This window comes from Gossypium arboreum, chromosome 3 (assembly GCF_025698485.1).
Source record: "Gossypium arboreum isolate Shixiya-1 chromosome 3, ASM2569848v2, whole genome shotgun sequence".
Classification (NCBI taxonomy): domain Eukaryota; kingdom Viridiplantae; phylum Streptophyta; class Magnoliopsida; order Malvales; family Malvaceae; genus Gossypium; species Gossypium arboreum.
This window is the reverse complement of record NC_069072.1, coordinates 5,470,627-5,493,998: the sequence shown is the minus strand read 5'-3', so window position 1 is coordinate 5,493,998 and position 23,372 is coordinate 5,470,627. Positions and strand designations below refer to the sequence as shown.

Below are 23,372 nucleotides of genomic sequence, written 5' to 3'. Positions count from 1 at the left end.
TTTAATATATATATATATATTTATCCTGCATGCTAACATAACTTTAGCATTAAATGAATCTTTTATATTAAAGTAAAAGGAACAAATTTTAAAATTACTCATGAACTTTGATTTAATATATAATTATATATATAAATTTTAATTTGGTATAATTATACACGTGAAATTTTAATTATAGTTTAAACGTATATTTGAAATTTTAATTTTATTTAATCATACACATTTAAAGAAATAAATACATCAATTTATTTTTATATTGGATAAATATAATTATTTATGTATGCAATATATAAACATAAAATAATGTTATATCAATAATTGTGTTAATAATATATAAGAATCGGATCAGATTAAAATTTCATATATAAAATTATACAAAATCAAAATTTATATATAATTTTAAGATTTATCGCAAACTGATTTTGCAAAATATCAAATTTATACCTTAAAAATTGGACTAAGTAAATCAAATTAAATATTTTAACCATTATGTTGCAATGAAAGCAACAACTTAAGGAGAAAAAATGGATTTATGAATTATAAAACCAAAACATATTTAAAATTTTATTGCAAGTCTTAATCTAGTGTTTAAAGTTTAATAATATACATAAATAAGAGAGCTACAACGTAATACGGCTAATTAATGTTAATGTGTCCACAATTTATTTGATTTAAAGATTTGGTCACAATGATTGAGACTTGTTAACTATTCAAATTAATAGTCTTCAATATTAGTCACACTCTAATTATTGTTTTATGATTTTAGTGTAAAAAAGGAGTCCAAAATTTGTTTGATTACACAAATGTCAGCCAAATCATAATTAATAATTGCAATTTGATTGCAAACGTACATGCTGCCTTTATCTTAAAGAAAAGACCAATGGAAAACTTGCTTTTGTCCAACTATCACATAGACTAAACTTTTTTTTAACTTAAAGATTTATCAATTTAATACAGCCAGTAGTGTGGTATAATATATATTTTTTAAATGATAGTACGGAAATATAATATGATATTATTGTTATTTTAATATATTATTTATATTAGATTATTGTTTATTTACAATGTGGGTGAAATATGTATGTAACAAACATTTTAGGTTTGAATCCCAGATTTTTTAGAGGCGAAAGCTAGAAATTTTTTTAGGTAGGGCTGAAAATGAATTATAAAAATTTCGAGAGATTGAAATGTAATTTTACCATTTATTAATTATAATTTTTGTTTTCATATTTAATAGAGGAGACAAAGTGTAATTTTATTATTTTTAAAAGGCTGAATTTTCTTTTTAAGGGGGCAAGGCCCCTGCCAACCTCTGACATTATGTCTGTGCAGTTTAAAATTTTATATGAAAAGATAAAATTGTCCTCAAAATAATATATATTACTTTGTAAAAATGATGGGATAGCTTAGCGGTTAAGTTTAGAGCCGAAATCTGGTTGATATGTGACATAAACTTAGGTAAAAATCTTAAATATAATAAGTATAAACGCTAGATTATATCAAAACATGTGATGTGGGTGAAACGATTATTTAATAAATATATAAAATATTGATAAAGAGGCTAAATATTATTTTAGTTAAAATGGTAACGATGGAGGAGCAAATGCTTGAAATTTTAAGTTCCAAATATTTTTATGTCCATGTGTTTTAAATTTTATATAAAAATACCAAAAAAAAACCTTAAAAATAATATAATAGTTATCCCTTTGTATAAATATTGGATTTTTAGTAAATTAACAATTAAGTTGGTGATTGGTTAATGGTGACATTAAGTTAATAAAAAATGACAAGTGAGTTTTCTTTTTTGTGTCTAAAAACTATTAAATTTTATAATAATAAAAAATCAAATTGAAGCTTTGGTTGAAGACTTGAAGTAGTAAAGTTGATGTTTTATTAATGCTAGTATTATGCAATGCTTTTGAATCGAATTAGATCGGTTAGATCAGAAATTAATTGAGGGATCGATTCGGGAATTAGTTTTGAATCAGTTAGATCGCGAACTGGTTGGATTGAGATTTTTAAAAATTTAAAGTTTTTTTTAATTTTTAATAATTTTTTAATCGGACCAGCGAATTGGTGACCTAATCAGTTCAACCATCGATCCGATTTAAAAAACGTTGATATTATAGGTCCAAATCTTAAGAAGTAAGCTTTTTTATTTTTTAATTAAAAGTATAAGAAGACTAATGTACCTTTTTAGTAACATTACTTATTTTAAATTAGATGTTGTCACAATCTCGATACGAGTAAAAAAAATATTTTACGTTTAAATTTTTAAAATTTGTTGGATGATGAATTTGTATTTTAACATTATTGAACATGTACTCGATCATTGGATTTCTTATTTTTAATTTTTATTTAACAACGATATAAACATATAAAAAGATAAAAGTGACATTATAATAATATTAATTATAAATTAAAAGAATAAATATTTTGTAATTTCATAATTAAATTAGTGCCATCATTAATGGTGACACTAATTCAGTAAAATACTAAAATAATAGTATTAATATTGAGTGTTTTAATTATTTTCCAAATCGTGTTTTATGATACTAATTTAATCGAAATATAAAATTGATAAAATTTACAAAATTATTTTTAAAATAATCTAAATAACTATTTATTAAAATTAACCATTAATTTTTTCATAAAATATTACAAATAAGAATAAAATAATAAAATTTTAACTATATGATAAAAATTTTAATCACGATTCCGTAAAACCGATTTACATAATTAACTTAAAATCTATAATATAAGGAAATTAAATTATGAAATTTAATGGAGAGTAGCTAATATTTTATGTCATTTGACAAGACTGCTTCCAAAATCGGTGTTTGATAAGACAGCATCAAAATCATAGACCTTTAATAGATTTTGAAACGCCAAATGGAAGCATATTAGTAATTGGCACTATGACTTTGGTTTGATTTAAAAAAGGAGATTTTAATTTAAACCGCTCTAATTTTATCGTATTTATTAATATTCGAGTATTTATATATATTATTATTCGACTCTATTATTTTTAAGACTAAAATATTGAGTGGACTTTAAGCATGTTAGATACGTATTTCACTCTAGATTGCCAGTCAGATCACGTGATCTTGTTTTTGAGAACTCTTTAAATATACGTGAATTGAGACCGCAGTTTTCTCTTACTTCGTGTGAGTCCACCTTGCATTCAATCGTCTAGTGGGACTTATTCGAGTTATAGGTGGGTGACCCGAAACCCACAACTCAAGCCCTACCTGAGATTCGAGTTGGTGAACACTGATATATAATAATATTATAATATATATATATTTATTAATATTATTTAAGTATATGGTGTTTAATATCATTATTAAATTAAATTAAAAGGACGTGGATGCATGATTGGAAAATTTTGGGCGGTGGCCGCTTTTACCATCAATAATATCTTTATAGGTTATGTCAGGTTCCATGTGCAATACTGGTGAACATTCTCACAACAATCTTTCTTCATATTATATAATTTCCCCATCTTTCTCCAAAATAAAAATCTTCATACACGTGTAATGCATACAAATATTTTTACTATTTTTTATAATTTTAAATATGTTTGAAAAATCATAATACCATGGAGTTTTTGCGTCTTCCGTTTTGAGTTCGTAAAAGCATTATAAATATATCCATAATTATAATTAAAATCGCAAGTAAATTGAATATGTAATACATTAAAATAATAAATTTAAATTAAATCAAAGTAGGATGAAATTTGAATTTTGATACCTCGAAATTTTTAGGATACAGGCCTGTTAAATTCATTATTAGGGTAAATTGTAAAATAATCATTTTATTTATTTAATATTATATTTTAATCGTTTAAAATATTATATTTTAGTTATTTATATATCGATTTAGTCCAAATAAATTTGAAATCTCAATATTTACCAATAATACCAAAGTTTTATTAGCAAATTAGAAGAATTTTAAATTTATTTTATGATGCAATAAATATTTTATTGAAACTAAAATAATTTAAAATTTATGGAATGATTTGAATTTTACCATCCTTAATCTTTAATCATGGTTAGTAGCCTATACTAAAAATATATGTTAAGGACTTTTAAATGCACCTATACTTATACATATCAATCAACCAAAACCTTTAATAATAAAAAAAGAAGTAGAATTGAGAGAATTTTGAAAGGTAATACTACAAAACATGGTGAATAATAAAAAATAAAAAAAAGTAGATAATTAAGAGGAGTTTAGATGGGTGATTGGGTACGATATAGTGTGTTTAGCTTACTGTTTGTTTCACGTTATATTATTATTCAATATCTACTTTTATCATCACTGCTATTTTTATAATAACTACGATTAAATACACCGTCAATCTAAATTTATCCTAAAATTTTAAAAATTCCAAATTGCTATAAAGAGGTGGGGATTATATTTGCATTTATGGCAAGACAAAAATGAATAATAATTATGAAGAAAACAGATAACTTGAAATGTGTGAACACTTATAGTGACTAGTGTGAATGAGATGTTTTTTTAGCCACAAAGAAATTGGGTATTTATTTTACAGTTTAAAATAGTTGAAAATTGATGTAAATTAAAAAGAAGGGTGAGTTTGGATGAGTGATTGAGTGTGTGCGATGCGTTTAACTTATTTTTTATCTTACGCTACAATATCGTTATAGTATCTAATCTCACCATCATTATTATTTTTACAGTTAAACTACCCATCCAAACTAACCCAAATTACCAAACCTATAAAAATAGGCCACAATTTGCCATTCTTTATCACTTATAAAAAGCCTTCCACATTAAATTTTATATCAATGCCATCTCTTTTTCCACGTTTGTTTTCCAATCAAAGTAGCTAAAAAAAGAAATAAAAGAAATGTCACTTTTCTAAATCTTTGTTTCCTTCGCTCCTTAATTTATTGTTATTATCGTTGGTTTCTAAAATTTTAAATTAAAAAATAATAAAATAATCATTATATGTTAGATAAATGAACATTCTTTTATAAATTTTATTTATTTCAATTATTAAAATTTAATTTTGTACATCAAGATAAGGAATGCATGGCATAGCATGTCATATTATTGTTTGATTATTTTATTAGTCACACTAATTTTAATAATTTAACATATATTGACTAAATTATCTATTTTTGAATTGAGGGAATAAAATATAATATGATGACCTACACGTTATTTTTACCCATTAAATTTTTTGTAAAAATTTTATTTAATACATTGTCCATAAATTTTTAATTTTATATAAGACACGTGTAATTAAAAATTGAAAAAAGAAGAAGAAGAAGAAGAGAGAGTATGTGGTAGTATTTGGAATATATTTTGGTTGTGTATCTATTGCTTTATTTATATTAATCTATTTAATTGAATTAGTATTACAAATTAATCTTACATTAATTCAGTTAAAAATTATTAAAAACCCTTATCTTTATAAAGAAATAAATATTAATGTAAGGATATTTTATCTTTTCATTTTTAATAAAATAATACTAGATTAAAATTTAAACTTTAAACATATAAATTGTTAAAATTCTATTTTAATTTTTACAATCAAAATATTAATTTTAATATAAAATTTTTATTCAAACCCTTCATTTTATTATTCAATTTAATTGAATTTTACTTCTATATTACTTAAAAATTTATGTAAATTTTGACAAATTGAAAATTAGAAATTAAAATACAATCATAAAAGTTTACACTGAAGTATAGTAAAGTGTGATATACTTTAGTCTTTATAAAGAAAAGGATGTATACTTTTTGGGGTCATGAGTTGTCATGGGTTAAATTCAAATAAATTAGAATTAAAAGAGCAAGGTCCCTCCAAAAAAAAATTACTGCAATTTATATTATTAACTTCTATGTAAATTCACGCCTTTCTGTATTTATAACAATATCTATAAGAATCAAGTTAAATCTCGAACAATTATTATAAAACAGAAATTTGTTTAGGTTTAATATCTCATATTTATTAAAGATATAATGGAGTAGCACTAATAATTAAAATTATGGTCTGTAGTAAATATGTTATAATGACGTGTTAACGGATATTTGTTCAGAATCATAAGATTGTAAGTTACAAAGGCGCTGTTGTTACGAAATTCAGTTTTAAAGCAAGAAATATTTGTCAGTAGCTTAAATTTGTGGATGAATCATGTGATTATATATATACTGTATAAAAAGATTTTGCTTTTTATAGGCTCTTAACTTTTTCATTACGTTTTCACTTTTTTTTTCAGTGTCAAAATTTTTTCTGACGTAGAAGGAATTGGATGTTTGCAGCTTTGGTGCAATCCCAATTGTGTAGCAATATATATATATATAATGAAAAAAAAGTGTTAAAAAAATAATTACCCATTTTCACCAAAGTTTGCCAGAAAGCAAAGCAAGCATGCTTTTGATGTTAGAAATCCATCATCTACATCAACTCAACCCAGAAAAAGAAAACCTTTCTGCCCAAAAAACCCAACCCAGAACACAACTGAAACTATCAAAAGACAGCTTTTTTATGTTCCCTTTTTAACTGTTTTTAGTTTCTTGTTTCACTTGTCTTTCTAGTTGCTTCAAACAGCTGAGGTGTATATACATATATAATGGAGATTCTAATTAGATGTTTTCAAATTATTGCATGAGAGAAGAACTTGTCAGGTATGCTGAACCTTTTTTTTCTTTTCTTTTTGGTTCTTTTTCATTAATGGTGCTTCAAAAATAATTTCTTTTTGTTTTCTAGTAAGAAAGAAAATAATGATTGTGAAGTTAAGGAAAACCAGAAAAAAAAGGTTTTTTTTCCCTGGGGAGGTGGGGGCTGTGGGGGGTTTTAATTGTTTCTATGCATTGTTTGTATTTGATATTTGGATTCTTCTTAGAAACCTCTAAAATGGTTCCTTGTTTGTTGCCTACCCAGTTGGTTTATAAGCAACTTGTTATTTAATATTTTTATTTTTATATATATGATATAATTTTCTTTATTGATTCTATGAATTTGGTTTCGTTAGGATGTGCTTTTTGTTTTTCCAATCTGCAAAACTTTTTCACGTGAATCAGTGTCTTTTGTTTCAAATTCTCACTGTTATGGATCTTTGTGCAGTGGAAAAGAATCCAAATTTCGGTTCTTAGTTTTTTGGCTAATTTTATAAACAGATTCATGGTTGGTCAGTCAAACTCCATAGTCAGCTAATAATTCCATTTCCATTCTCATGTAGTATGAAAGGTGTTTGAAAATATTCCACTTGGTTTACCTATTCTGATTCTCTATATAATATGAATGTTTCAATAGTTGAGAGGAACTAAATTGGAAGGAAATGGGGTGCCTGTTATCGACGCCAGAGGTTGCAGGAGGAGCTCGAAGAAGGCCGAGAAATATTGGTGAAGTTGTAGTTTTTGTTCCTGGACTGAGAATTCCTAGGCCCCTTGATTTCGCACAGCCACTCGGTGATGGACTATCCAAGAGCTTGGTTGAACGTCTATCGGCATTGAGAACACGTATAGAGGTCATGGCAGGTCAAGAAGCACCTATGACTACTAAACCGAGGAGAACAGCCACACAACACGGTTTGATGACTCTGAGATTGTCTCTGGTAATTGTTTGATGTTCCTGTTTACTTAAAAATCGAACTTACAATGCAGGAGGTTCAACGTTGACTGATTTGCAGCAGGCTCTCGAGGATTATCTGCCGGTCTTGTTGGGGCTAGTTGAAAATGGTATCTACATCAGTAAACTATAAACATGCCATAAACTATGATATAATGTTAAAAATGTTGAGAATGCTTGTGTCAATGTGAAGGAAGAAAATAGATATTCAATCATTCTTGTCTTATAAAAGATCCCAACTCTTGTGGCTTAACTTGTACTCCATTTTCAACGAATTTTCAAGTGATATACATACATTATTGTTCAATATGAAATCAAAGTCTACCAAACCAAAATTTCAAACTATTGTTTTATGTTCAGTTTACTGGAGATTTTTCTTCTTTATGCCTGTAAAATCACTATCTAAGTACATCTATTGTCGTGCTCTCTGTTTCAGAAGTAAGTTTATCCTTTTGACCACATACAGGTAACTGGCTAAAACATAACTTGCGGTTCTGTTGGATAAATCAGGAAGATGATGTGGAGGTGAATTAAATGAGATACAAATCGTAATATTCTGCATCCCTTCATTCGCTACGTTTGTCTTTTCAAAGAGTTTTCTATCATGCAGGAAACTACCATGTCGGATTCTTGGTATGAGGTACTATCAGTGTTGCACTTGATGGCAGTTCTATTGTTATCACAGGCCAATTTATTGCTTCTTCCAAACAAATTTACCAGTGGTTATCAGTCTACAGCATTGGAAGGTGAGGGCAGTTGGTTCTTTTCTATGCATCTGCTGCTGTGCCAGAGTTGTTCTGTGCACTTTCATTACTCGTTGCTGCAGAACATATTTTTTTCAGTGTTATTTTGCATACAAGTGCCAAGTGCCAACTAAAATAATATGTGTCTTGGTTACTCAATAAACTTCAGCATTTCAGAGTGCCTAATGTATGCAAAAAGGCATATAGTATGAATCCCTTCTATATAATTTATAAATATGAACAGATGCCATGCGAGGGTTTACCAAGAATTTAGTGGTTGCATTTAGTTATGCTATAGTCCATGCTGTAATTTACTAGCATCAACAAGCAAGGTTGCTTCAATACATCTTGTAATGCTGACACAAGTAAGCTTTCTTAGTCTTAGACTGGCTTCTGTAAGGCCTGTAAGAATATCTTGAATGAATCCACCCCTTGAATGTACAAGACCACCGTACAAAATCCTGGAACTTACATAAATTCTAGTCTTTATGTTGAGTTATATTTAGAAAACTTTAGTTTCTTTTCCCTCTTTGCAATGTTCTCTTGATTTTGGATAATTAATTAGGTGCCACAACCAGGGGTGGCCTTCCCCATCTCTTATTCACTTGAAGATCCCTCTTACTTTGAGGGGAAATGCCAACTGATCCTTGGGTCATTGGTACCTCGGGAAATGGTAAACGTCAATCTCTTTTTTCTAAGTTGATAATCATAAGGTGTCATGCAGGGACTATATGTTAGATATTTCTTTTCATTCTTCTCCTTGCACTTAATGTGAGACCTTGTCTACTAATCTGACCATTTGCTTCATCTCTCTCAGATTGCAAACGAGCATCCATCGACATTTTCTTAAAGGCAGCTGGATATCTGGACTTCGCTGTGCAGAAAGTTCTCCCTCAATTGCCCTTGGAACTTAGGTTTGCTCAAAAGATATCTGCCTAATATTCCTGAAATGAACATTCTAATACCTATTTCCTTTTCCTTATGCATCATAATTCACTTAAAGGACTAAGCAATGCCCAAAACTGTTGTTTTTTACAGGAGTGATTTGCCACTAGATCTGTCAGAGGGAGTGCTTAAAGCCCTTTGTTTGCAAGCATTAGGCCAGGTAATCTTTTCATAATTGGTGAGGCTGATTTTCAGTGTTTTTGGTTAGGAACCTAAAAAAAATCTATTCATTTAGGCAAAGGGTATTTTCCTCTTTCGATCTAACAATGGACACTGGTGAGCTTATATCTAAGTGATGGCAAATTTTGCAGTAATGTGATGTGTGTTATAATGGTACAACTCAAATTTCATGTTTCTGATTAAAAAAATTTGGCCTAAAATATTAAACAAATTGGAAAACAACATGAAACTTGGATGATAATTCAACCAAGCAATGGTTTAGATGATAATTTGGAAAATTGATTCGCAATAGGTTCATATGCCGTGAAATCTGTGTAGAACTAGAAGCTAATAAATAATAATCATGTCAAAGAATCTTAAACCTTATTGTGAAAAAGTAAAAACGATTTCTTAGAGGACTTTAGCAGGTATTTTGACCAAGAGATAATTTTATACTTAAGGATGATCAATATACAACTTAAACATGTTTAATAGCTTCTTCTTGCTGGCTTATTTCAGTAACTTAAATTTTATTGGTCAAATTAATTGTTCCCATTGCATGCATTTGTTCCATTCTTTTTCTTTCAATTTCCTGCCTTATGCATGCCTTTAATATCCAACTATTTACAGGGTGTTGAGATTCAACTGGGAATGGCAATTGATAGCATTAAGGCCACTCTGGCCGTGAAAAGGAGGCTAGCATGTGAGATGGTTAAATACTGGCATCAGGTAAATTTATTGTTCCTTGTTTTGCTCTTTTATAACACTCATATTGGCTCATGATTTTTTTTATTGCCTTATTCTCATTTTGCTGTCTTTCACTTGTCTGCAATTGAAGATATTGTCATTTGTTTCATTTGATTTATTCTTGTATATAGATATATTTCATTTGTAATTGACAATTTTCTGATTTATACATTATAAAATGCAGGCTGAGGAATACATAAAGGAACTTCCAGTAGCAAATGGATGGGGAGAAAAGCACAAGCTTTTCATTCAGTGGAAGCACATTGAAGCTAAGGTATAAATCTCCATAACTCACTGCTTCTTTCGCAGCAAAATTAGAGAAACAATGGTTCCTGTGTTGGGGATTTGAAAATGCAAGCATCTCTTAAAGGAGCTAGTAGTTCATCACTTATGGAGATAAAAAAGCTCTCAATAATAGCTAGTCCTTTACTGAATTTCAGTGCTTTAGAAACTTGTTTCACTAAACATATATAGATAGAAAATGGCTTGCGATATGGTCCTATTGGTGCTAGAGTTCTACGCATATGAGCATTGCACATCTTTTTATATTCCAGGCTATTGCATACTATCTTCACGGATTAATCCTCGAAGAAGGGAACACATCTGCTGGCATAGCTGCAGCTGCTCTGCAAGCAGCAGAAGAGTATCTCAAAGAAAGCAAAATGGCCTGCGATTCTTTCCATGTGACACTCCCTTCGTCACGGTAGTTTACTTCTGACCTCTCTGTGTTTAACTAAATGGATCTTTAGTGTAGCATATTAGTGTTGCTGCAAATACCCAGATTTCACGGTTGACATTGGTTTGGGGACTAGGTTTATTGATTTATCGTGCCCCAGATTTTACTTAGTTGATAGATGAGATGACAGAGCTTGTTTTTGTTCCAGTAATCCACCTCCCTGGGGAGCCAGCAAGTATCTTGCTGAGAGGATTCCAAAAGATATATCAAGCAAAACAATCAACTGGGATTCACAAAAACATGAAATGTAAGTCCACATTTTCTTCTTGTTTTTATTATTATTTATATACAGACGGGATCGAGCCAAAAAGGTTTTATAGATGCTGAAATTCAAATCGCATGTCACCTTTTAAAGCAATGGTTCAGTTTCATTCCGTTTTCAATTGTGTAGAAATTAACTATTACAAATTTGAAGATAATGCTGGAGATGATTTTTTTCTGTCACTTTATATTTCTAATTGACCCCATTTTCTAACCTTTGACATGGTTAAATGAGAAGTGAACTTATTTTTGTGATGTGTTGGTGGTTGCAGGATTAAGCATGTAGCTCCAGCATTGCCTGACTTTGTGTTGTCCCTAAAACCTGATGAGTATCAGCTTCCTTCGACAGATCCCTCCTGGAATGATTTACATGCTCAAAACGTGGTTCCTACCAAGTGAAGCCTCAAGGGCCAGAATGTCAGATGTGTATCAAATAATTATAATATATTACGAATGTAAAACACCATTTGGAATAAATCAAAGCTGTTGAATGTCTTCCAATATTCATCCACAAGGGATTAACTCGATTGATAAAATGGCAAAAACAATTATAAAATTTTAGAACTAGATGAAGCAGTATACATATAATGGAACAAATACAACCAGGAATATAAAAGAGACATCAACTAACATCAAGTAGCACATACTTAATGAGCGTATGAAGAATGAAAGACGTCCAAGGAAAATGCATATACTAATACAGCAACCTTGAGACAAGACTCGACATGACATGATCCATTAACATCCAGAAGCAGCTTGGATGAAGCAGACAAAATTTTCAGGACAGGTCCAGCTGCTAGCAGCCTAGCACAGTATCGAGGCTTCCTTGTTCACGCCTCTTTCAAACAACCAATGCTTGGATAATTTTACAGGCACTGCAGTATGCAACTCATTTGGATTACAAGAAGTAAGGAACTCCAGTCCTCGGCCCTCGCATCTGGTTATTCTCTTCTGTTTCAGTGAAGAACTTTACTTCTCTCTCCTGAAAATTGAAAAGCCGTAAGAACCATGTGTGGCATGTGTTTGAGGAAGAGAGCATTTTGGAAAAATAATAGCTAGAAGCAATCCACAATCCTAATTAAAGGGCGCTTTTTAAGGCAGACAACTTAAAGAGAAAGGAAGGTACAGGGAAAAAAAATTCTGACCATGTTCTCATTGAAGCTCAATATAGAAGCTACATTCCCACAACGGTAACAATAATTCGGAGCAGACCACACCTGTAAAAATCGATAATCAGTAACTTCTGTTAAGCTCTTAATACAGTTAAGACAAAAAGATGAAAGCAGAAAGTGTAGAGTCTCACTGTTACTAGGCCTTTATCTTGAAACATATACTTAAGACCTTCTTGCACAAGTTGGTGAGCTCGACAAACAAGATCAAGCTTGTTTATGTGGTTGAACTGCAACAAATGATAAGTTGAAAATTATTATTTCAGCATGATAGTATTACTAAAGACTGAGATGAGATCATTTACCTCAGATGTGACCCTGGACCCAAATAGCCAACCTGCTCCACGTGGACTGACTGCCCATGTTTCAATATCTTCAGGATCACTCCACATGAGATCGCAGAATGGGCCTTCATGAGGGATTTCACAGTTCCGGTCAATTACCCTTATCTGGCATAAAAGCAGAAAAATATAAAAGTGCATCAACATTCAGCACCTTATAACAAAATAACGAAATGAACAAGCAACCACTACACTTGTAGTTGAGAAGTCCCTGGGAGTAGCACTTGTTTAAAGAAAATATCACCCATGTGAAATAGATGGTTACTGATTAAAGACAATTATCTCTTCAGCTTTAAAACCAAATAAAATGCAACTGAGTAAACATAACTAGTTTTTACTTAATAGACGTTGGAGTGGATGATTATTCACTGAACCAAACAGAGATGATATCAATCCAAGGACTAGATGGTTACAAAGTCAATAAAATCAAACACTGCAACATCGACAAAAGCTGATCAATTAAGCATGAACTTCTAGATATTACTGCAAATAAACAAGCCAGCGCATCAAAACTGGAGCAAAAAATGGAAAATACCTGATCGACTGTTCGAATGTCAGGAGAAAGGCCACCATGTACACAAAGTACCTGCAAAACATAATATACAGAATTAATAAAGAGGAGAAAATAAGGTGACTAGAAATAGATGCTTTGTAGGAAGAGTGCTTACAGTCCCATCTATAATTGCTGAAAGTGTAAGATAGTCGAAAACATCTGTACAATACCGCCATGCATTAGCATTTCCATACTTTCTCTGGCACTCATCATAGAAGCCGTAAACCTAGTAAAAATGTTGTGCACACCTTAAATGTCAATCCTTGGTATTTGGAACCATTTTCTAAAAATTAAAACTTTTGAGCACTGCTCAACAACCCTTAAAATCAAACTGATCTGGTATTGGCATCTAGAATTTCTAATGGCTCTGACCCTCAGATTCAGAATGTCATTCTCAAACTAAAAGGCATCGAATCCCCTTTTTCCTCAAAATAAAAAAGAAAAAGTAATCATAGAACTGTAACAAAGCTTTATGCATGACAAGAAACAGCCTTGAAGAAACATAATGAAACAAAAAAGGAAAAAGAAGCGCAAGACACTTGTAACACACATAACAGAACATGCATACATTCTATAAGGTCTTTACAAGCATATTCCATTCTGATGTAATTCAAAAGCACACCTGAGTTAGTTGTCTGCTTTCATGATTTCCCCGTAAGAGCGTGATATTAGCAGGATACCTATGATTCAGAGAAGAAAAAAAAAAACAGAGACAGAAAGTAATGCCACCTCTTATTTATAAAAGAAATAGCATTGATAGCCTAACAGGCCAACAATAGAACTGGAAATTTAATCTCCTTTATCAAATGCATAGAGCAATAGCAGAGGGCAATTCGTGATATCTGCACCTTGATTCTTCCAAATACAACTATGATAATGCATTTAACATATCGTGCTATCTTGCAGCAAAAAATACCACGATAGCATCAAACAGATCCTTTTACAAGTAGGAATAAATTGGTAATTGCAAAATAAATAAGAATGAGCATTTGTTATTCTTCCTATAAACTAAACTACAATTGTTTACAATGGTTGCTGATTAACAATGATTGGATACAAGTCAAAAGCAGAGAAATATTGCACCCAAGTACATGGTTGAAAATCAGTAGACGAAAATCAGTAGAAAAACCCAAAGGAAAGTTAAAGAGATGCTTAAGCATGTATCCAGAGGGTATACCTTGCCTTGAGAAGCAAAAGAATAGTGAAAACTTCAAGACTATTATAACCTCGATCAACAAAATCTCCCTGTCCAAGGGAATACTAAGGTTTAGCACCCATTAGTTGAAATCAATACCATAACAGACATAGAGATCACATAGAATTTGCACAAAAGTTTCCCTTCAGAAGATATAAACTATACCATAAAAATGTAATTTGTATCCGGTACATGACCTCCTGTCTGAAAAAGCTTCATTAGATCATGGAACTGGCCATGGATATCACCACAGACGGTTACTGGACTGTTGACAGGTTGCACATTCGACTCCTCGATGAGGATTTCTTTTACCTACAACGTTTTACATCATAGATTATATAAACAAATAAACCTTCATAGGAAATAAAACTGCAAGTTGACATACAGCAATGACCAAATTAGACCATTAAAATGAATAACATAGAAACTGAAATCTATTGACTAATATACCAGTAAAATTTATGCATATGACTTGTCGAGCAAATGAAACAACCGGATCAGAAGCTATATTTTTGTTAACAATAACTCAGTTATGTGAAGTTCTTTAAAAGCAATGCTAGCAGATGATAGCTGCTGCGTGAGAGTTTCAGGTGCAGACATAAACTTGACATTCTGCTACAATTACTGATTCATTTCTAAATGGTTGGCTTCATCTTTTAACAAATCAAGCAACCGTTTTCGAATTCATCCCAAATTACGAATCACGAAACAACGCAAACCCTAGTTTTTTACCAATCAACAACCTGAAGTTGCTAAAAAAAAAAAAGAGATAGAAAAGGAAATTACATATTCGCAAAGTAGCTGAAGCTCGTCTTCCAAAAGATGCTGGCCTTCTTTAACCTTCGATATCCATTGATCCAAATCCATCGATTTGTTTTCTCGTCTTCGGAACTTGAATCCCTTTTCTTTTTTCTCTTAGTTTTGTAAGAAAAAAAGGGGAAAAAGAATCTGAATAAATATGAAAATTCTCGCTTTTTCTCCCTGTATCTAGGGTTTTTAAGCAGAGGGGGAGACTACGAGAAGATCGAAATTTTTTATTATAGCTCTCTTTATTTTTTTATTTACTTAGCTTACCTATTTGCTTATTTTTTTATTGGTCAAATTCTATATAACCTCCTCCTACCATTAATGGACTAATTTAGTTTAGTGTAATCTACAAAAATAGTCACATTTGTTTGCCTCAGGTTACATTTTTGTCACTTATATTTAAAATGTTACGTTTTAGTCATTTATGTTACTATTTTGTTACGAAGTTATTACTCTACCGTTAAGTTTCCAACTAGATTTTAGAATCCCAACTTGGATTTCTAAGGATGAAAATAGATTTTTAATTAAAAATTTTAATTAATTAAAATTTTTAAACCTAAACCTTAACTAAAAATCTGTTCATCTCATCTTTTAATTTTCTTCATCTCTTCTTTTTCAATGGTTTTTTTCATTTGATTGGAAAACTATTATTAAGATCAAAATAGTTGAAATCAAATTGACTACTTCATAAAGATGGATTCAATGGAGGGTTCAGGTATGTCTTCTTTGCAATCCTCTATCTCTTTTATTCAATACTGAAAAACAAAAGATTGGATTTTTTATTGTTTAATGAAAACCCTAAATTAAAATTCTTGATATGAATATTAACAACTAAAAGAATTTCAAATCAGAAAAAAAGGGATACCCACAAATGGATTGTGATCAAACAAGTCGATTCAGATAAAAAAAATAGGATTGAGAAACTAATTATTCAAGAACGTGAAGAATTGGAAAATACAATGATTAGGAACAAAAATGATTACCATCTTCTTATTTGTCGACAACCACTTCATTTTGAGTTTTAGAACATAAATTTATCGGTGAAGAGGACATACTTGGACCTTCCATTGAATCCTCTTTTGTTTTCGTACGTGAATAAAATTTTTTGACGATAATAACTTTTTTAGTCAATTGAAAAAGAAAACTAAAAAAAAGAGGGAGATGAATGGTTTTTTAACTAAGATTTATGGTTTAAAATTTTAATTAATTAAATTTATTTAATAAAAAATCTATTCTCATCCCATTAGGAAATTTAAGTTGGCACTTAAAATCTAATGTTGGTACTTAAAATCTAATTGAACTGCCACGTAGGATTACTGTTAGGGAGATAATGGAACTTAACGGAAGAGTGATCATTTCGTAACAAAATAATAACATAAGTGACTAAAATGTAACATTTCAAACATAAGTGACTAAAATGTAACCTGAAACAAACAAAAGTGACTATTTTTGTAGTTTACCCTTTAGTTTATATACATGTAAATTTTCAATAAAATTAATTAGTATCATTAATATTTTGTAATCATTAATAGTTTTTGTAAATATTAACTCATTGATTATTAACTATTTAATTAATATTAAATTGTTATTATATGAAAAGATCGTAATACAAAAAGACAACTACTATTGGTAAATAATTTAAAATAGGTCATTAGTCTAATTGAAATTGAACAAATAGATTGAAAAAAAATATGTCATAAGATATACATTATCTTGGGTATCGGAGTAGATAACTCCCAAAAGATGAAAATATAGATGTGACTGACTAAATTGATTGTTCATCGAAAATGACCTAAGTAGAATAGATCATAAATCTGTTTATTGATTCATTCACTTGTGATGTTAATAGTGTGACATTTTTTAATCCTGATTGGATGATGAACTATGCATGCGTGACTCGTATATTTGATTTAAATAAAAATTTGAGTTCAAATATATAAGGAACCGAAAGATGTTGCATTGGATATATAACTTCTACAATGTGTAGCATCATTCCACAATAGTGGAATTCACAGCCTAATTAAAAGGTAAATGTTATCCCCTCATCAGTGTTACATGATAGATGAAAAGTAACGTGGCCACGAGTTATTTATTTTAGTGTTAATAATTAAATTACTATCTATTAGTAATTGAGTTTTCATGAAGAAAGATGTAATGGTTACCATGAGATAAAATATGATCATATTAAGAGAACGAATTTATCCACAAAAGATTAAGGATATCTTATGATCTTAAGATGGTAACACACTTATGACAATGTCATTGGACGGACACTTAATGGGTAACTTTCGTAATGGAATATAATAAGAGAGAACTCAATGATACTTTAGTATAATGATTTCGTAACTAAATAATGGTGTAATTAATAAGCAAAAAATTGTAACTTAATTACGAATTATTTGAGTCCTAATTATTTATGTTCAATTAGTCTTTCTATTAGCTCAAGATAACTAGAAATGAATTGCATTGGAACCAAATAATATAGAATGAATGCAAACAACGAAGTAAGAGCAATAGATGCATGTATCACTATCTGCAGTAAATGCATTTTCTCGCAAAATACAAAAATGATTTAGGAATTAATTTAATGTTTTCAAATTATTATCTAATTAATTATAGTTATTATGGATTTGTAAAATAAGGCAATTAAATATATTTCCTCATAGATTCTAATACGTAAAGTTGCAATGACTCTAATGTAATTATAATTGGTTGAGAAAATAATTTAATTAAGAAAATAATTAAATTAAATAAATAATGCTTTGGGTAGTAGAATATAAATATTAGGTCTGATAAATTACAAGAGTTAGATTAGAGTTTAGGAAACATATAGATCTGGACAATAAATGCATAACTTGGCCATATACCATGTAAGGGGTGGCAAACCCTAAAGTTTTACTAGTGATGCTTCTGACCTTGTACTATAGTCTACTATTGTATAATATTTTCTATTAAAATAATATTATTTTATTAGACCTTATTAAAATAGAACTCTTGTAATTTTTTTCTAAATAAGAATTATTGATTAAACAAATTAGAATTGTAACACCCTAAAATTGTTATGCTATAAAAAGTGGTATTAAGTTGAGATCATATATAGTGAAATTATCGAATAAATGAAATAAAGTACATAATTAAGAAAAGATACGTTTGATGGATGCCAAATGAAGTTGAATTAAAAAGTATGTTGTGATATATTAATTTAAGGCATGGAGTAAATCGTAAATATGTGAAATATTTTGGGACTTAAGTATAATTATTCAAAACTTAAAGGGTTAAAATGTAAATATGAGAAAGTCAAGGGACCAAAAGTGCAAATGACTTAAAATTCCTTGTGATAGAAAATTAGTAAGCAAGGACTAGATTGAATAAGTCAAGAAATATGAGGGATTAATTTCTATTTTTTTCTAAAAGTGAATAGTGATTTAAAGATGAAATTTTAGAGAATTGTGAAGGGCAAAATCATCATTTTTAATTTGAATAGATATTAAATGTAATAATTAAGGATAAATAATGTAGAAATATTATTAGTTAAAATATTTTATTATTAGTTTACTATTATTTTATTTTTAGATATCTCTACATTAATTAATGATTAAGTAAAAGATGAAAAAGAAAAGAATGATTTCTATCTTTCTCTTAAGTTCACGCCACCACCATCCATGGAGAAAATAGGTTTTATTTTCTTTACAATTTGACCATTTCCTTGAAAATAAAAGAGAAATACTTAAAATTTGCAGATGTGATTGTCTAGGTTGACAATACATTAGACATAACCCAAGTTAAATTAATCATAGATCCATTTATGAATTAATTCATTTTTTATATTTATAGTGTGACTTACCTTAATTTTAAGTAAGTGACTATGTCATGGGGCTAAAATTTTAGTCTGGCAAACTATGCGACCTTAGGTGATTTCTTTGCTTCAAATCTGCTTAAGTCAGCCCAACACTCGAAAAGTGAGAATTCTCTAATGCACAGAAAAATATAGTAGAAGAGAACTTGAAACAAAAGAGCAACGAGAGAATTGAAAAAGCCACAATAAAGCAATGCACACCAAGTGTTTAAGTAAATGTTCTCAAATATATTCTTTAACTAACAATAGGATGATTACAAATGAAGGGGAAGACCTTTATTTATAGTTGAACTCCCCTAGATCCAACAGTACATATCGGATTACATTGACAGTTAAGCTTAGTGCTTATCTACAAGATGAGAGTCTTAAGGTATTTAAACTCTATACATCTTTATCCCTTAGAAATTGCAGTAATTACCCTAGTAAATTTAGTTTTACTGGAGTGTTTCATTGGGTCACCAAGACTTCAAGTAGATGAACTTCTTTATGGGTTTCACAAGTTAGGCTAGTTTAAGTGGGTCAAATGAGCCCCATTTAATAAGTTGAACTTTATAGGACATTCTGTGCGCAATGGTCACTGGCTTTAATCTACGACCCATGACGTTCTCCCTCACCCATTCTTAGAATGCCCTCGTTGCATCCTTGGAATGGTACTGGTTTGACTCGTCTCGGAACTACTTCAATGCCTCGGCTGATTCCCAACTAGTTTTTATGTCGGGTAGTCTCGCCCCTCGAAATATTTGCTTCGACTTTTGTCTCTGTAGTTGCTTAAATCTAATTGTTTCTCTTCTTCGTACATTTCACTTAACTCTAACTTATTTGTACGACTTGTGACTTGCCTCGACCAGAATCTCATTGGTTTGCACAAATGAGCTTCAACAAACCTTCATCGAGCACCAGGTTAACCTTGAGTATTGTCGATAACTCTGGTTTGTAATCTCCTCAGCTTACCCTTTTCAGAACTTTGAAAGGGTCTTTATGTCTTTGTCAAGCCAACGGTAAGTCAATATCTAAAACTCTAGGAAAGTGCTTGAGATGTACCTCACTTATAACATTTACTCGATTCAGCTGCCCAGTCTGCATAACTACTTTTCCCACAAAGTCTAATGTACAACCCACCTCTTTTACAGGTGGTAGTCCCACTGATAACCCAACAGACTTTATATCGATTTTCTTCATCTCTCACATTTTGAAAGTGGTCTCCTTCGCACTCCAATCTATCAAGTTAATATTCTCACCACTCGAAAAATCCTTAGCTAGCTAGATTTTCGACAATACATTGGTTCCACCCTTCTCATCATGACTTACAGACATTACGTATTATTGCTGACAAGTATCCAATATACATATGTAATTGACAAAAGGAACCAACAAAGCATTAATTCGATCAAGAAAATTCAAGTAAAGAACAAAGTCGTAATCGTTTAAGTGAATTACCTCAAAGTCTTTCTTGTCTTTCTACTCGCCAATTTGTAACTCAACTCCTTGTGTTTCTCCCACAGTTGGGACCTTTTTGGAATTAATCATTTTGATATTATTGGTCAATTTTCTAACCAAGAGACCAAGCTTACTTGCAACTTTCTCTGATATGGACAAGTTTGATGCCCCTGTATCAATAAGAACACTCTTTCTTCGGCCTATGATGTCGATGTCCATGAACATCAACATTTTCTATTTATGATCTCTTTTCGCTTTCGCAAAATTGGGTATCATTGACCTAAGCTTTAAAGCGTTTTTTGGCTTCACTTCATTTTTGTAGTGATTGTGGACAACTTAGATCGTTCTGGACAACCTTGCATCCCATGCAAACCATAACATAAGAAACACTTCATTGGCTTATTCTCATTCTCTTTGACCCTCTTAACTTCGACACCCTGCATGATTGAACCAAGCCTCAATGATGCTCTATTTAGCTTATCATCCCCTTTGATGGAAAAAAGCACAAATCATTTTGAACAGTCCCTTACAATGTGTTGAGCTTCACAAAGGAAGCATCTTATTGGCCCCTTTGGTTTGTTCTCGAACTTCCACTTCTCATTGTGTGGTTTCATACTACCACTATTGTAACACCCCTAACCTGTTTCCATCGCTGGAATGAGTTACGAGATGTTACCGAACCAAATACTTTTTCATAAATTTTCATGCATCTACTTCTATCATAGTCATTTCATTAGGTACTTTAAACCATCACATAAGTTTACGACATATAACAACCGTATTAAAAGATTTGATGTTATGTTCCAACATAACTAGATGACTCATTACGCTATCTCAAATTAAAATACTAAGATCAAATACAATAGTCAAATTACAATTGTTCATTTATATAAATGTATCATAATCGAACCACTCCAAACATAAATTTGATATTTTTAACATTCTTAGTGCTCAAGCTTATATATATATATATTTTTATATCATGCATTTTTAGTATTAAACATTATAATCAAGATGAATAATACCATGATTAAACATAACCAAATTCAAACTTAATGTTTAAGCCATATTCGCATGGCTGGAAGTATACATATCAAAATTCAAACAAAATACATTTTAGCCTATACATGCCATAATGTTCACTTAGACAACTAAGAAGAGGGTACCAAAATGTTGCAAGTTGGTGTGATGACTTCGACGATGGTCCAAAGCACGCAAAATGGGTCAGAGCATCTAAATAGGAGACAAGCAAACACACAATATGAGTATTCAACTCAGTAAGTCGTAAGCAATGAAATGTAATAGTTAACTAACTAAAAAAAATAGAAATCAAAAGGTTCACATAATGTCTAAATTATCAATTCACTACTAGTCAACTATCACCATTAAATCTAAGTATTATATAATAAACTTCACACAAGAAGTGCTCGAATAAGAAATTCTTATACCCATCATGCCATATTAACTCTCACACATGGTTCTTTAGAAATCCACATGCGAAACGACAGTTTAACTCTACACACCAATGCCATATATATTCGCACACATAGTGCCATAAAATTTCCGCACACTTAGTGCCATACAATTTCCACACACTTAGTGCCAAGTCATTTTGTTATTACAAAATGATTGATTTAATTAACTAAATAGAATCGGCCATTACCCTTTTCAATCAAAGAATTTTTTTTTATATGAGGGTAATTCTTTCATGATATGCATATACCAATTATGTATAAAATACAACCTTAATTGCTTATAGACTTACCTTGTTTCGAATAAAACGCCCTAATCAGCTACTCGATGTCCTTCGACTTGCCCTTGCTTGATTCTCCTCCTTTAAGTTCTTGAGCTTAAACAAAATACATTAACTAGTTTAATTACCTTGCTAGTTAACTAGTTTAATTACCTTGCTAGTTATTTATCTCCAATAATATTAATGATTACATAACACAAGAAACTCACGGTAAAATTTTTATCATTCTACCTTATGCTTTTATGCTATTCGGCTACCAACCACCTAATATCACTTTATTAACAATAATCCAATCAATACTTTAATTACACTCATATATAAACACATATATATAATATATACACGGCAACCACCCTTTCTAATTACTCACATATATATTTTACTGATTTTCACTTCATCTTACAACCATTATTGTTCAAAACATTAAAACCTTAACTAATACTTATAAAGTGTCTCAAGGCCGATTGCATTCTTACTTCCAAAATAACATAGCCTATGATATATTTCACTTCAATGTACATATTCATGAATCAAATTCAACCGTATAAGCCAATATCACCCATTTGATCAATTATAGATAATTAAAGATAATATCACAAATGTGTACCCTATATGGCCGATTATACATAATCAAATTTAACATCATCTATGTATTTACTCATATGGCCGAATATGCATACTCCAATATAATATCATTTTCATTTCATTTAACACCTATTTTTTTTTACCACATATCAAATTGACCAAATATTTCTAACTAACAAAACTCCTCATCTATTCATGCTATTATTCAAAAACACATTTGTCCATTTGCTAGTTCATTCTTCACCTTCTAATATATCCATCCTAAGCCTCAACACTATCTCTTAACATCTAACCATAGTAACCGTATGCATATTTTGTCACTAAATAAAGAAAATCAACATATGGGTTGGAATATGAACTTAACTATGAACTAAATTATCATAAAATTTAATGAAAATAGCATGAAATCGTACCTTAATCAACCCCTAAGTTGGCCGAATGCCTTCAAAAATTTTCTTTCCTCCCTTACTTTAGTTTCG

The 23,372-nt window shown here is 30.4% G+C and overlaps 2 protein-coding genes across 2 annotated transcripts; one reads left to right on the top strand and one right to left on the bottom strand.

The window, feature by feature from the left end:
• Positions 1–6,077: 6,077 nt before the first annotated feature.
• On the top strand, positions 6,078–11,698 carry LOC108475973 (uncharacterized). The gene is made up of 12 exons (XM_017777994.2): positions 6,078–6,663; positions 7,292–7,566; positions 7,642–7,716; positions 8,073–8,131; positions 8,217–8,352; positions 9,167–9,263; positions 9,388–9,454; positions 10,084–10,182; positions 10,385–10,474; positions 10,755–10,903; positions 11,085–11,183; positions 11,470–11,698. Exons 2-12 carry the CDS (start codon positions 7,317–7,319, stop codon positions 11,594–11,596), a joined length of 1,248 nt encoding a protein of 415 aa, XP_017633483.1. The 5' UTR covers positions 6,078–6,663; positions 7,292–7,316; the 3' UTR covers positions 11,597–11,698.
• Positions 11,664–15,559, bottom strand: LOC108475974 (phytochrome-associated serine/threonine-protein phosphatase-like). Its single transcript, XM_017777996.2, has 10 exons — positions 15,242–15,559; positions 14,621–14,767; positions 14,438–14,505; positions 13,883–13,940; positions 13,376–13,486; positions 13,243–13,293; positions 12,672–12,815; positions 12,501–12,596; positions 12,343–12,414; positions 11,664–12,179 (listed from the first exon to the last, which is right to left on the bottom strand). Exons 1-10 carry the CDS (start codon positions 15,320–15,322, stop codon positions 12,096–12,098), a joined length of 912 nt encoding a protein of 303 aa, XP_017633485.1. The 5' UTR covers positions 15,323–15,559; the 3' UTR covers positions 11,664–12,095.
• Between the last annotated feature and the right edge of the window lie 7,813 nt (positions 15,560–23,372).

Excerpts from the sequence above, each read along its gene's own strand:
- LOC108475973 (XM_017777994.2), top strand. The coding sequence starts at position 7,317 with ATGGGGTGCCTGTTATCGACGCCAGAGGTTGCAGGAGGAGCTCGAAGA. Across the intron at positions 10,904-11,084 it reads GTGACACTCCCTTCGTCACG|TAATCCACCTCCCTGGGGAG; the intron begins GTAGTTTACTTC and ends TTTTTGTTCCAG. Across the intron at positions 11,184-11,469 it reads GATTCACAAAAACATGAAAT|GATTAAGCATGTAGCTCCAG; the intron begins GTAAGTCCACAT and ends TGGTGGTTGCAG.
- LOC108475974 (XM_017777996.2), bottom strand. The coding sequence starts at position 15,322 with ATGGATTTGGATCAATGGATATCGAAGGTTAAAGAAGGCCAGCATCTT. Across the intron at positions 13,294-13,375 it reads CAGCAATTATAGATGGGACT|GTACTTTGTGTACATGGTGG; the intron begins GTAAGCACTCTT and ends TATGTTTTGCAG. Across the intron at positions 12,816-13,242 it reads ACATTCGAACAGTCGATCAG|ATAAGGGTAATTGACCGGAA; the intron begins GTATTTTCCATT and ends CTTTTATGCCAG.